This window comes from Myxine glutinosa, chromosome 2 (genome assembly GCF_964187855.1).
Source record: "Myxine glutinosa chromosome 2, kmMyxGlut1.1, whole genome shotgun sequence".
Lineage (NCBI taxonomy): Eukaryota > Metazoa > Chordata > Myxini > Myxiniformes > Myxinidae > Myxine > Myxine glutinosa.
This window is the reverse complement of record NC_136262.1, coordinates 211,172,589-211,186,973: the sequence shown is the minus strand read 5'-3', so window position 1 is coordinate 211,186,973 and position 14,385 is coordinate 211,172,589. Positions and strand designations below refer to the sequence as shown.

General features: G+C 45.4%; 1 protein-coding gene across 1 annotated transcript in view; it reads right to left on the bottom strand.

Moving 5' to 3' along the window:
* Nucleotides 1–1,766: 1,766 nt before the first annotated feature.
* DDX56 (DEAD-box helicase 56) overlaps nucleotides 1,767–14,385 on the bottom strand; it is a 50,230-nt gene continuing 37,611 nt past the window's right edge. The window contains exons 11-14 of the mRNA XM_068106375.2: nucleotides 11,385–11,474; nucleotides 11,013–11,118; nucleotides 8,723–8,814; nucleotides 1,767–2,159 (exon numbers count right to left, since the gene is read on the bottom strand). Of these exons, the coding sequence (XP_067962476.2) occupies nucleotides 2,100–2,159; nucleotides 8,723–8,814; nucleotides 11,013–11,118; nucleotides 11,385–11,474 (348 nt within the window). The 3' untranslated portion in view covers nucleotides 1,767–2,099. The remainder of the gene's footprint in view (nucleotides 2,160–8,722; nucleotides 8,815–11,012; nucleotides 11,119–11,384; nucleotides 11,475–14,385) is intronic.

Here is a 14,385-nt window from a genome sequence, read left to right as displayed (position 1 = left end):
GAGGAGAGGAGGGGAACGGGGGGGGGGGGGGGGATGGGAGGAGAGGGGGGGGAGGGGAGAAGAGGGGGGGGGGAAGTACCCGGCATTCCGTGTATAAACGTGAGGGAGAAGAGGGGGGAGGGGGAGGGGGAGTGGGGGAGGGGAGGAGAGGGAGGGAGGGGGAGGGATGGGAGAGGAGAGGGGTGGGAGGGGGGGAGGGGGAGGGGGTGAAAAGTGAAGCCAACTGGCGGCAGGGATGGAATAACTCACATTATTTCAACCTGAGAGGTGTTTCACCTCGCTCCGGTGGATTTACCTGCCGATGCGCTTATTACTTGGATTTGTCCCAATGGAGCAAGGTGATTAAGAGGTCAAAGGATACCAGCGTCAACGACTCTGAAGTTCAGCTACCTCTTAGCTCAGCCACAGCTAAATACAACACAAACTATACATGAATAGGCTAACAACGGCATGCTACTATCTATGCTAAATCATGCTATATCATGCTAAATGCTAATCATGCTAAAATAAAATCTATGCTACTTGCTGGCGGCAAGGAACATCACGTGATCGCATCACGAACATCATTCGTGATCACGTCATCACGTGATCGTTATCAATGAGCGCGAATGAGCGAATCAGCACGCTGCCTGCCACCGATTCAGATTCGCTGATAAAAAAAATATGGATCTAAAGATGAAAGAAAAAAAAACCTATGTGGTGTGAATGGCAATGTTCCTCGCTGAAATGTGAAAAAAGGCAATCGCTTTTCGCTCTGAAATACGTGTGAACGCGTAACTGAGTTAATGGCGGCAAGGAACATCACGTGATCGCTCTGAGCGAATCAGCGCGCTGCTCTGCCACCGGTCAGATTCGGTGCATAATATTCCTCGCTGAAATGCGCCGAGGTAAAAATATGGGAAAAAAATATTATGAAATAAATTTTTAGGTCGGCCATGTTCTTCCCAGGCTCAATGGCCATGTCTGTGCCAAATATCAAGTACGTGAGCCTCTCCGTTTAGGAGTCTACCGGTAACATCTCTCTCACACACACACACACACACACACACACACACACACACACACACACACACACACACACACACACACACACACACACACACACACACACACACACACACAAACTGTGTTTTATATATATATAGATTGTGAGTCGTTTGAAAAAAGTGCAAGGGGGCCAATATTTTTGGCCACGACTATGTTCATTCAAAGCATCATGTTTGCTAAGGCCATTTCAAGACGTCAGCGTTGTATCACTGCCACTATAGGCCACCACCCACCTTATTACTTCATCATACATTCTTGTACCAAGTTTTATTTAAATCTCTTCAGCCGTTCTCAAGTATCACATTTTTACCTGACATGACCTCTTACCTTTGATGCAGAAATCTAATACATTCATCTTTTTAAATCATAATATATAGTTACATACTAATATCAAGTTTGGTCAAAATCGCATTACTGGTTCACAAGTTGGTGCAGTTACAGGATTTTTACCTAACATGACCTCTGACCTTTGGCCTCTTGACCCAATAATCTAATCAGTTTATCTTTAAATCACGATACACGTACCAAATTTGACTTGGTACCCTGCGGCCGTTTTCAAGTTATCGCGGTAATGAAAACCTGGATCACGGAAACACGGACAGCCAGACAGACAACCCGAAAACAATGTCTCCGGTGACTTAGTCGGCGGAAGCATAAAAAGCAAAGGGGGGAGGGGAGGTGGAGTGGAGAGTGCAATTTGATGAAACAAATTATTCATCCAGGTGAGATGTATTTTTTATTCAAAGAAGTTTCGACACCAACCATGTTGTTTGTGACACCCCAGTATGGAATGCCTGACTTGTATATACAATTGCTGATAATGTCACGTCATTCATGTTTGAAAAAGAAAAGTCCAAGCTGGGATTTCATAAAGTATTTTTGCACCAATATTCATGATATATCAATCATGGATGGTCATCATTGTAGGGAGGGGGGTGGTGGAAACTCCAAAGGTTGCTGAGCAGTGAGTGGAGTGGTAGACAAGTGTGGTGCAAAGCTCGATTTCAAACCTGTGCAGCACAACCGCACATCTTGTTTTTATCGAGTACTTGCTACTTAGAACTTTCTTTGCCTGTGTATTTGAAGTTCTTCAGTGGGTCTTGTCGCTGCCTCTGTTTGAAGAAATCAAAGGTCACAGCAAGTAATTAGTGGGAATTTTAATGTGCGGTTTTCCAGGGTCAACGACCATTACTGTCAACTTTCAAATATTGGTGTCTCAAAGGAAAATAACTGTTACGGTAAAGATTCTATTGTTGTATTCAGCATTTGTAACAAAATAACAAATATTCTTCTTTAATATGCAGCAGCCAGCTGCTGGTAGCATCACTTCCAGGTGTCATGATGCAGTAGCCCCTATAGGTGAAAGCAGGAATTTTGAATTTGTTCATGGTGCCGGCAATGGCTCCTGGCTCACCTACTATTCACAAAAGGACATCATGGGATCTTTAACCCCTTTGAGTACGGGATGTTTTTGATAAAAATACCCCCGGTACGGGATTAATTTGGCATTACGGGAATGCCTTTTTGCGTTTTTTTTTTTTTTTTTTTGGACACAGAGTCGAGGCTCGTGAAAGAGCTAACATTTATCAAACAAACAAATCAAACAAACAAGCAAACAAAGTATATAAAAAGGGGAGCGGTCGACAAGATGGGGAGAGAAGGGGAGGAAGCACACAAACACAACATTTGAGAGCAGGGACATCGGGAGATGTGTGGGAGGGAGAGGGCCTGGGGGGGAGGCAGGATAGGTATAAAACGCAAGGACACCAAGGACTTCCAGGAAAGAAGTCGGCACCTCAAAAAAGTGGATTTGGGGTGAAATTAGCGCAGGTAGAAAAGATCAAGGTTTTGGATTGGTGAGGATAAGAGATGGTGGTGAACAGCCGTTTTAAAGACCTGGAGGGAGGAGTGGGATTGAAGAGAGTGAGGGAGTTTGTTCCAGAGGCGGGAGAAAAGAGGAATGAAGGAGCGAAGGTGAGCAGAGAGTCTTGAATTTGGCAGTTTAACCATAAGAGGGTTGCAGGCAGATCTTGTGCGACCTGTAGGAATATTTAGTGGACAGAGCCCAGAGAGAGCTGGGGGAGCAAGGCCGGTGAGGAGTCGGTAGAAGACGGAAAGCACCAACCTGCCTGCGGTGAGAAAGTGAAAGGCCCTCGGAGATAGCGTCATCGCGGGAGATTCCAATGATTCTGAGCGTTTTGGTTTCAACAGCGTGAAGACGAGCTAGGTGTGAGGCAGGAGCACCAGCCCAGAGGGGAGAGCAGTACTCAATTGAGCTGCGGATGAAAGCCTTGTATGTGGTGAGGAGCTCAGGTGTGCCAAGGAAGGACTTCGCACGATGGAGGATGCCCAGTCGGTGACTGGCTTTGGAGGCCAGCTTGGAAATGTGGTTTTCCCAGGAAAGATCATGGCAATAACATCTTCTCTTCTGGACTTGGTTATGACTAACTTCCCTGAAAATGTCTGCTGCTCTTCTTCTGCTCCGATCGGATCATCTGATCATGTCCTTGTTAAAGTGGACATCTCTCTGACCATCCTCAGGGAGCCTGCTCAGCGTCGACGAGTCTGGCATTTCACTCAGGCCAACTGGCACGGTCTTCAAGCAGCCATCAATCATCTGGACTGGTCTCCCATCTCTACCACCTCTGACATCAACTCATCCTGGGAATTCTTCCAAAGTAAATTGCTCTCTCTCATGCACAGATTTATCCCATCTCGTCTTCAGTTGTCATACCCTTCCTCCCGTCCATGGTACACGGAATCTTGTGGTGAGGCTGTTGCCCAGAAACAACTTGCCTTCGTCTCCTGGAAAGCAAATCCAACGGAAGGAAATCTCATTTCCTTTCACAAAGCCCGAAACAAGTGTGTGTCCACCCTCAGGAGAGCCAGGAAACAATATCTCTCCGTTCTCAAGACCGAACTCTCTTATCTGTCTCCCTCTTCCAAATCCTGGTGGCGTCTGGTCAAATCCGTTTCTGGTGTTTGTTCCCCCTCCATCCCCTCCCTTACCTCAAACGGCTACACAGCTGACTCCGCACGTGAAAAAGCTGAATGCCTCAACTCTGTGTTTGCCTCTAAATCTTGTGTCCCAAACCCATCCCTCTCTGTACCCACCATACCCAGTCGTACCCTGCTGCTCCTGGACTCCGTGTCCTTTCCTCCTGACAAGGTGGAAAAGTTTCTGTCAACCCTCGACTCTGATTCTGCAACTGGACCCGACGGCATCAGCCCACGGGTCCTAAAATCCTGCTCTGCTGCTCTATCTCACCCTCTCTCTGTTCTCTTCACCCTCTCTTTTGCTCAAGGTCAACTGCCATCTGCTTGGAAATCAGCCAACATCACCGCTTTGCACAAAAAAGGTGCAAAAACAGATCCTAGCAACGACAGACCAATCAGCCTTCTCCCAATTATCAGCAAAGTCATGGAATCCATCATTGCTTCGGATATGAAATCTTTCCTCTTCTCCAATGGCTTGATCTCTGATCATCAATTTGGTTTCAGACCAGGTCACTCTACTCTGGACATGCTGCTTCTGCTGTCTCAACAATGGATGGAGGTCCTCAATGCCAAACAGGAAATTAGAGCTGTCTCCCTCGACATATCACGTGCCTTCGACACGGTCTGGCACCCCGCTCTGCTCACCAAACTCTCCTCCTTTGGTATCCATGGAAATCTCCACGCATGGCTGGCGGACTTCCTCTCTAGTCGTCGTCAACGTGTGGCCCTGAATGGGTTTCTCTCATCTCCTCTTCCTGTTCCTGTTCAGGCTGGAGTTCCCCAAGGCAGTGTTCTGGGCCCCGTGCTTTTTCTGGTCTTCATCAATGATCTCTCTGACTCTCTCGAAAATCCTCTCTATCTCTTTGCTGATGACTCCACTCTCTGCCACTCCATTCCTCTTCCCTCAGATCGGCAGTCTGCTGCCTCCTCACTCTCTGAAGACCTGGACAAAATCACAGACTGGTCAAACAAGTGGAACATGTCTTTCAATCCTGACAAATCTCACACTCTTACTATGTCTCTCCGAAAAGATCGACTGGACAACCCTCCCATCTACTTTCTCAACAATCCTCTCCAAGAAGTTCTGTCGCTCAAGATTTTGGGTCTCACTATCTGCCATGATCTTTCTTGGGAAAACCACATTTCCAAGCTGGCCTCCAAAGCCAGTCGCCGACTGGGCATCCTCCGTCGTGCGAAGTCCTTCCTCGGCACACCTGAGCTCCTCACCACATACAAGGCTTTCATCCGCAGCTCAATGGAATACTGTTCTCCCCTATGGGCCGGTGCTCCTGCCTCACACCTAGCTCGGCTTCACGCTGTTGAAACCAAAGCTTTCAGAATTATTGGAATCTCCCGCGATGAAGCTATCTCTGAGGGCCTTTCACTCACTCACCGCAGGCAGGTAGGTGGTCTTTCTGTCTTCTACCGACTCCTCTCCGGCCTTGCACCCCCAGCTCTCTCTGTGCTCTGTCCCACAAATATTCCTACAGGTCGCACAAGATCTGCCAGCAACCCTCTGATGGTTAAACTGCCGAAATCTCAGCTCTCTGCTCACCTTCACTCTTTCATTCCTCTTTTCTCCCGCCTCTGGAACAAACTCCCTCACTCCCTTCAATCCCACTCCTCCCTCCAGGTCTTTAAAACAGCTGTTCACCACCATCTCTTATCTTCCCCCATCCAAAATCTTGATCTTTTCTACCCCCGCTAATTCACCCCAGATCCACCTTGTTTGAAATTCCAACTTCTTTCCTGGAAGTCCTGGCAGTGTCCATATGTTTTATACCTCTCCCACCGCCCCCTTCCCATGCCCCCCCCCAAAGCCCTCGCCCTCTCTCAGATCTCTCGATGTCTCCATGTCTCTCGGTCCCTGCTCTCAAATGTTGTGTTTGTGTCCTTCCCCCTCTCTCCCCATCTTGTCTACCGCTCCCGATGTTATATGTTTTATGTGTCGGTTTGTCTTTCTGTGTGATTAATGTTCGCTCTTTCACGAGCCTCGATCTTGTATACAAAAAATAAAATAAAAAAATAAAATAAAATAAAATAAAATAAAATAGTGAGACCCAAAAGCTTGAGTGACAGAACTTCTTGGAGAGGATTATTCAGAAAGTAGATGGGAGGGTGGTCCAGTCGGTCTTTTCGGAGAGGCATTGTGAGAGTGTGAGATTTGTCAGGATTGAAAGACATGTTCCACTTGTTTGCCCAGTCTGTGATTTTGTCCAGGTCTGCAGAGAGTGAGGAGGCTGCAGACTGCCGATCTGAGGGATGAGGAATGGAGCGGCAGAGAGTGGAGTCATCAGCAAAGAGAGAGAGAGGATTTTCAAGAGAGTCAGAGAGATCATTGATGAAGACCAGAAAAAGCACAGGGCCCAGAACACTGCCTTGGGGAACTCCAGCCTGAACAGGAAGAGGAGATGAGAGAAACCCATTCAGGGCCACACGTTGACTACGACTAGAGAGGAAGTCCGCCAGCCATGTGTGGAGATTTCCATGGATACCAAAGGAGGAGAGTTTGGTGAGCAGAGCGGGGTGCCAGACCGTATCGAAGGCACGTGATATGTCGAGGGAGACAGCTCTAATTTCCTGTTTGGCATTGAGGACCTCCATCCATTGTTGACACAGCAGAAGCAGCATGTCCAGAGTAGAGTAACCTGGTCTGAAACCAAATTGATGATCAGAGATCGAGCCATTGGAGAAAAGGATAGATTTCATATCCGAAGCAATGATGGATTCCATGACTTTGCTGATAATTGGGAGAAGGCTGATTGGTCGGATTGCACATGTTAACTTTCACTTTTTGCGCATTTTAACTTTTTGCGCATGCGCAAGATTGGAGGTCACGTCTTTTCGAAGCTGTCCAAGCGCTCACGCTTTCGAAATAAAGTAATTTTTCACAATTGTGTTTTTGTCGAAACTGTATCTATCTTTCGGTGCATGTACCTATAGTGTGTCTTTCGTAAGATTCTCAGTGTTAATTTTTCATACATGCATACAAAATCGTCGGTTAATTCGTGTCACGTATTTTGAGGCCTAGTAGGCTACCATCCGTCGTGCGAAATCCTTCCTTGGCACACCTGAGCTCCTCACCACATACAAGGCTTTCATCCGCAGCTCAATGGAATACTGCTCTCCCCTCTGGGCCGGTGCTCCTGCCTCACACCTAGATCGGCTTCACGCTGTTGAAACCAAAGCTTTCAGAATCATTGGAATCTCCCGCAATGAAGCCAACTCTGAGGGCCTTTCACTCACTCACCGCAGGCAGGTTGGTGGTCTTTCCGTCTTCCACCGACTCCTCTCTGGCCTTGCCCCCCGCAGCTCTCTCTGGGCTCTGTCCCCCAAATATTCCTACAGGTCGCACAAGATCTGCCTGCAACCCTCTTAGGGTTAAACTGCCAAAATCAAGACTCTCTGCTCACCTTCACTCCTTCATTCCTCTTTTCTCCCGCCTCTGGAACAAACTCCCTCACTCTCTTCAATCCCACTCCACCCTCCAGGTCTTTAAAACAGCTGTTCACCACCATCTCTTATCTTCCCCCATGCAAAACCTTGATCTATTCTACCCCCGCTAATTTCACCCCAAATCCACTTTTTTGAAATACCAACTTCTGTCCTGGAAGTCCTTGGTGTCCTTGTGTTTTATACTTCTCCCACCCCCCCCCCCCCCCATTCCCACGCCTCCTCCCCCCCACACATCGCCCTGCTCTCAAATGTTGTTTGTGTGCTTCCTCTTCTCTACCCATCTTGTCTTCCGCTCCCTCTTTTTATATATTTTGTTTGTGTTTGATTTGTTTGTGAAATAAATGTTAGCTCTTTAACGAGCCTCGATTCTGTATACAAAAAAAAGAAAAGGAAAAAAAAGGAAAAAAAAGCAACCACGTCCTGACGATCTATTTATAGGTATAGTCGATGACGTGTAGTAACGTCATCCGTACACAAAAAGTTTTTGCGCATTGCGGCACTGGACGTCATCCGTACTCAAAGGGTTAACGTCCATCAACTAATGCTGGTAGAAAGTACGCCCGATTTAACATGCATCCGGTCTGAGGTACGGTGCACACATTGAGGAATCAACGTAACGGGCAAAACACCAGGATGATAGCTTAAAGCTGCGTCAATTTCCAAACCCAGGCCAGGCAGTCTCGAGGCAAGTGTGCATACCTCTAGGGCCGAGGCTATCCTGCCAGCCCAAAAGGAACTTGATGAATCCATTATCGGCTAGAATAGTACTCAGTAGAGTGCATACCTCCACCAGGCTGAACAGTTTACGTTTTGCATCCCACTGATGGGCTAGATCTTCTGACCTGCACCAAAATCGAACTGGTTTGTTCTTATCACCAACCCAACTCATCCACCTAGTTGTCACAATACATCCACAACGTTTTGTAATATCATGCTCTACATATATCGTTTTGGGTCCATTTATTGATGGCAAAAGACCACTTGTAAATTTTTTTAAAAATTCTCGCATCCGGATTCGGATATTCCCCAAAATTGAATCAATTTGTCCTCGTCACACTCCCAACCTGTCCACCACGTTTATTCCGAATCCGTCCACAAATTTTTGAGATATCCCATTCACAGACAGACAAACAAACAGAGAGAGACAACAGGGATGAAACATAACCTCCATCCACCTTTGGTGGCAGAGGAAAAGATGGTTGACAATTTTGGCCCATCTTACCTTAAATGGTTTCTTGGTAGCGATGTTGCCTTTCGGCTGCAGTTTTCGTTTTCCCACCAGAGGCTGGGCCACACCTTGCAAGGTACTGGGAACTGTATGTTCCAGAGAAAGGACAGGTGATTGTGGGAATGTGAATGGTGGTGCATTTTACACAGTACATGGCTTTACCACATCGCCTCCAAACCTCTGCAAACTGGTCAAACAAACAAAAGGACTGCGGTTCATGGTTTCTTCCAAAATTAGCTCAACCATAGTTGTTTGTGGACAATTAGTTTTGGATTCATTGTAATACAACAACAACAACAGGCATTATAAGGCCATTTTCCCTGCTAGACCGGGGATTAACCTTGTGGACCCCATGACAATCTTCTCCATTTTGCCCTATTTTCTACATCTCCCCTTGTTAACCCCCTTGCCCGAATTTTCTTCCACCACCTTTCCACCACCTTCACCACCACATTTCCACATTCATTGTAATAGAAGAACCACCTTTAGAGGCCATTTTCCCCACAGAGCAGGGGTTGGCCTTTTTTGGGAACCATGGTCCCCTTTTTGAAGCAATGTTTTATGCCCTTCCTGCTGCCAACCCTGTTCGTTGCCTCTTGTGACACACAGGGAATTACCAGTGAACTGGTACTCAATTTGCCGACCTCGGAAGAACGACAGGCTGAGTCAACCCCCCTGGTGTTAATTCAGCGATCGACCGGGATTCAAACCCAGGATCCTAGCATCCCAAACAGGCACCCTAACCGCTAAGCCAACACCAGGTTCTTATAATTGTAATACAACAACAACAGGCATTTTAAGGCCATTTTCCCTGCTAGGGCGGGGGTTAGCCTTACGGGCCCCACGACAATCTTCTCCATTTTGCCCTATTTTCTGCATCTCCCATTGTTAACCCCCTTGCCCGCATTTCTTCTTCCACCACCTTTAGCCAAGTCTTTCTCGGTCTTCCCCATCCTCTACTTCCTTCTACATTCATTTCCATCACTCTTCTCAACCAGTCACTTTCATGCTTCCTCAACACATGACCAAACCATCTCAACGTGTTTCTTTTCACAGCATCAATCACAGGCTCTATTCCCATCATCTTTCGCAATTCATCATTTGTCTTCCTCTCTCTCAACGATACTCCACACATCCACCGAACCATTCGCATTTCCACCCTTTCCAGCCTTCGTTGCTGCTCTCCGTTATATTATTATAAAAATATCGGAAAGACGAAGGTGATGGCAAGTGGTAACGCATGTGGTGAGGTGGAAAGAACTGGGAAGTGGCCATGTGCTGTGTGCAGGAATGGTGTCGGAGTGAACTCCATTCAATGTACAATGTGCGCTGAGTGGGTTCATCAAAAATGTAGTGGTTTGAGATGGTCATTAACCAGTGTGGCAGCTACATTCATGTGTAAAGTGTGCACAGAGGGAGCTGTAGACGGAGGAAATGTTGAGTTGGATCTTGGAGACCGAGTGAAGCTGGAAGGTGTGAAAACATTTTGTTACCTAGGAGACATGCTGAATGGAGAAGGTGGATCAGACTCAGCAACGGTTGCTGGAGTGAGATGTGCATGGAAGAAGTTTCGGGAACTGAGTGGCATGCTGATGAGGAGGGGAGTGTCGTTGAAGCTGAGGGGAAAGGTGTAAGCTGCATGTGTGAGAAGTGTTATGATTTATGGGAGCGAGACATGGGTAATGAACGTAGAGCAGCAACGAAGGCTGGAAAGGGTGGAAATGCGAATGGTTCGGTAGATGTGTGGAGTATCGTTGAGAGAGAGAGGAAGACAAATGATGAATTGCGAAATATGATGGGAATAGTATTGCTCTTATAATTGTAATAACCATGTAATAATTTTTTTAAGTGCCCACCAAGCCTTTTCCAGTTGAAACCTTTAGACCCATCATGCTGTAGACCTAACAAGCACCATCACATGCAAGCTGAACTTTTGATAATCCCTGCAGGGATTGTGGTGGTTTAAAGAGAAGACCCACTGCCTTCTTCCTCAGGGCAACTTGGGATAATCACCAAATGCCATTTGTCAACACTGATACCCAAACAGAAGGAAACAAAAGTTATACACAATTCACTTATTGCTACTGTTACTTGACAGTTTTATCCCAAGATTTAATCGACATCAAATTGAAATGAGCCCAATAGGAAACGTAGATCAGTCAACAATATGTGCTGCAAACATCGATCAACAGCAACAATAAAATGTTTAAAAGAAAGGAAAACCCAAACTCTCTGATGGGAAGCAGACAGTGCGAGATGGAGGAGGTGCATTTTAAATTCTGACCCAGGTATTCAGGGACGTTCTTCATGTGGGGTTTTATGGTAGACGGGTGCAGGGTCTTGTCGTGCCGCAGCATGTGCAGCTCCTTTGGGTTGTCCTCAAAGTAAGTCTATAGTGGGAAGAAAGTCAGAATGGCTGGTCACAACGGGACAGACATTGCTTTGAAACAAAGGGACATCAGGTCGAGGTGGGAGATCAGTCAAGGAAATTCAAACAAAGATTATTTTTTATTTTTGTCCAACTTCCACCAACTGAGCTAGAACTCAGATAAAAGTTCTCTGAGGTGAACTCATCGTCCACATTCTCGCTGTTGGGCTTCACAGGATCGTCACACTTCATCTCAAGGGCATCCAGTCAGAAAGGGACACTTTGTACCTTAAGTTGTTTGGAATTAATCAGCTCCTGCTTGATCTCCTTCAGACGAGCTTCTTTGATTGCCTGCTTGGTGACAGCCCGCATTGCATCCTGAAAGGTGATTGGATGGTAGCTGTTAAAAGAGTCAGGGTAGTGGATATTTCCAAACTTCCAAGGACACAAAAGCCAACAAATGAAGGACTGATTCTTTGACCAACGATTACAGAAGCATTTCACGAAACACAAACATCAGGAGGAAATGTCTTAACAATGGGAGAAAACTAAAGCACCAATCAGCAGCAAATATTTTCCCCAAGGGCAGACTTATTTCAGCCCTATGGATTCACGATCGGCTGTGAAATGCCACATTAGCATTTAACAATATTGGCTCTGTTTTAGATATTTATTTTTCAGTAATCACACTTTTACTTCAAGCATATTGAGCATCATTTAATCAGATAAATTACAGTGCACAGCAGTAGAACGGAAGACTCGTCTCAATCATGAAGGCAAGTGTAAATCTGCGTCAGCGGCCAGGAAGAGCAAAGGATGAATGAAATCAGCAGGATGTTAACCGAGGTATACCAAACGTTGCAGGAAGAAAGGAGAAACTGACGTTTTGAGCATCAACCCCTGTTGAAGCCAAAGTTCCGATGAAGAGAAAAAGGAGTCAACGCCCACTTGCTCTGACAGATGGTGTGCAAGGTCACGGGTGATAAATTTGGACTGTGTGTGGGGATAATCTCGAACTTCCCAACCCACCTCCTCTCAAGTACAAGAGTCCTTTGAGGTTTGAGAGAGCAGTAGTTCTTCAGGAGCCACCTTGCACTAACTTTGGTGAATCTCTCATGAAAACGAATGATGATTTCCAATACTGACATCCAATATTCTCTGCAATCTCACTTGTAGTAATTTGGTAATTCTCCCAAATCACATGCTCAAGGTGTTTAATGATTGCTTTGAGTGACAAAGATTTTGTTGCATGTGGGAACGTTTAAGATCGACCACCAATTAACAGACATTTTGAACTCGCTGCACCATTTAAACACACTGGTGGGAAAGAATATGCTTCACCAAATTGTGCGGTCTCCTGCGGATTTCAGCTGATTTGATATTCTCCTTCAAAGGAACTTAATGATAACCCTCTCTTTCACAGCATATGTTACTGCTGGTCACCATCTTCGTTGAACCACGAATGCGTTGCCAGCATTGAAGTTGGTTCCTGTACAGCTCACCCAGGATAGGCAATACCACTGCACAAAATTTCAGCAATGACCTAGAATGGCACTCAGAGCGCATACCTCAACCAGCCTGAACATTTTACGCTTTGTATTCCACCGATAAGCCGGATCTGCATCAGTGACTTAAACCAAAATCGTGCCTTAAACCTTATTCTTGTCACCTACCCAACTCATCCACCAAGTTTTGTCATAATCCTTCCACATCCTTTTGAAATATAATGAAATATAATATACAGTCATACCCCGTTTTATGCCATTTCAACCTACGTCAAATCCGATTTTACGCCACTCTTCTAGAGTACATTTCAGTTCAGCGAACGTCATTATGTGCGGCTTTACGTCACTCCTTCGGACGTGGGGAAAAAAATTTTTCCTTAAAAATATATTTAAAATAAATAAAATAGTACATAAATTAACAATAAAAGAAGCTAAAAAACATTTTTAAAATACAATAAAAAGCACATTAAAAATATATTAAAATGTATGTACAGTATACTGTACATACGCGCAGCTTCTGGTTCTCATTCAAAACAGAGGCGACGTACAGTATTCCTTTACTGTGTCCGTGTTAGCCATGGGTCCTAAGAAGGATAATGCTAGTGTTTCCAAGTGTAATGTGGTTACGATGGAAGATAAGTTAAATCTGATTAAAAGGTATGAAAAAGGTGAAAAAGTGTCGGTGATAGCGCATAGACCTTATCGCGAATCGGAACCGCAATGCGTCATGGGATCGGAAAGGGGCAATAGAGCCACCGGCGGTCGCTGTCACTTTGACAGACTGCTTGGTATTATACAGAGCGGAACAATTTCATACATTTCCAAACCTACAGGAGGAAACACGTCGGACAAAAAAATTGTAAAGATGACGAACAGTGTAGACAAGTTCCAGCCCGGCGATATTTGTATGGCCGATCGAGGTTTCAACATTCAGGAACTGTTCTTGCATAAGCAGGTTGTTTCTCTTCTCCAATGGGAACCACCCTTTCCCTCAAATATTTCTTTAAATCGCTGGATTTTAATGCCAAAAAGCGCTGAATTTCTTTCACATTAGCCATCTTCCTTTCCGTAAACACAGCGTCGATCGTAGACAGACGCTTCCTCTTCTGGGTTCGTGTTTACCTTTGCCCCCTTTTCGATCCCATCATGCTTTGCGGTGGAGCGCCCTCTGTTGATATTTACCGATTCGCGATAAGGTCTATGCCTTAGGGCTGCCACGGTCGACGGTATCGACCAGCATTCATGATAGGGAACGTATTCTCGCATACGTCACTGAAAAAGCGCCGCCGGCTAAGACTGCTAAAATGTGTGTTTGCGTTCAGAAGAGACGCCATGTTTAAGGTGAATAACATAATCTTATTAATTTTATTTATTATTCTTTACAAATTCATTTATTAATTGTGTTCATTACTCATTAAAAAATATGACCAAAATGTGTTTTTTGTGTTCTTTAAGGTTTAGCGATAGTTATATACATTCGCGAGTTATTTACTCTAGTTTGTCTTCATTTTAAGGCTTTTTTTTTTTTTTTTTTTTGGATACAAGATCGAGGCTCGTGAAAGAGCTAAAAGGCATTACGCCCGGTTTACGTCAAAAACCGAGTTACGTCAGGGCTTATGGAACCAATTAATGACGTAGGCCAGGGTATTACTGTATATCGTTGTTGGACCTCTCTCAATGCTGAAGAATCACTTAGAAAATTGTAGTATCTGGATTAGGGTATTCACCAAAATCTAATCAATTAGTCTTTGCCACATACCCAACCTGTCCACCAAGATTCGTCC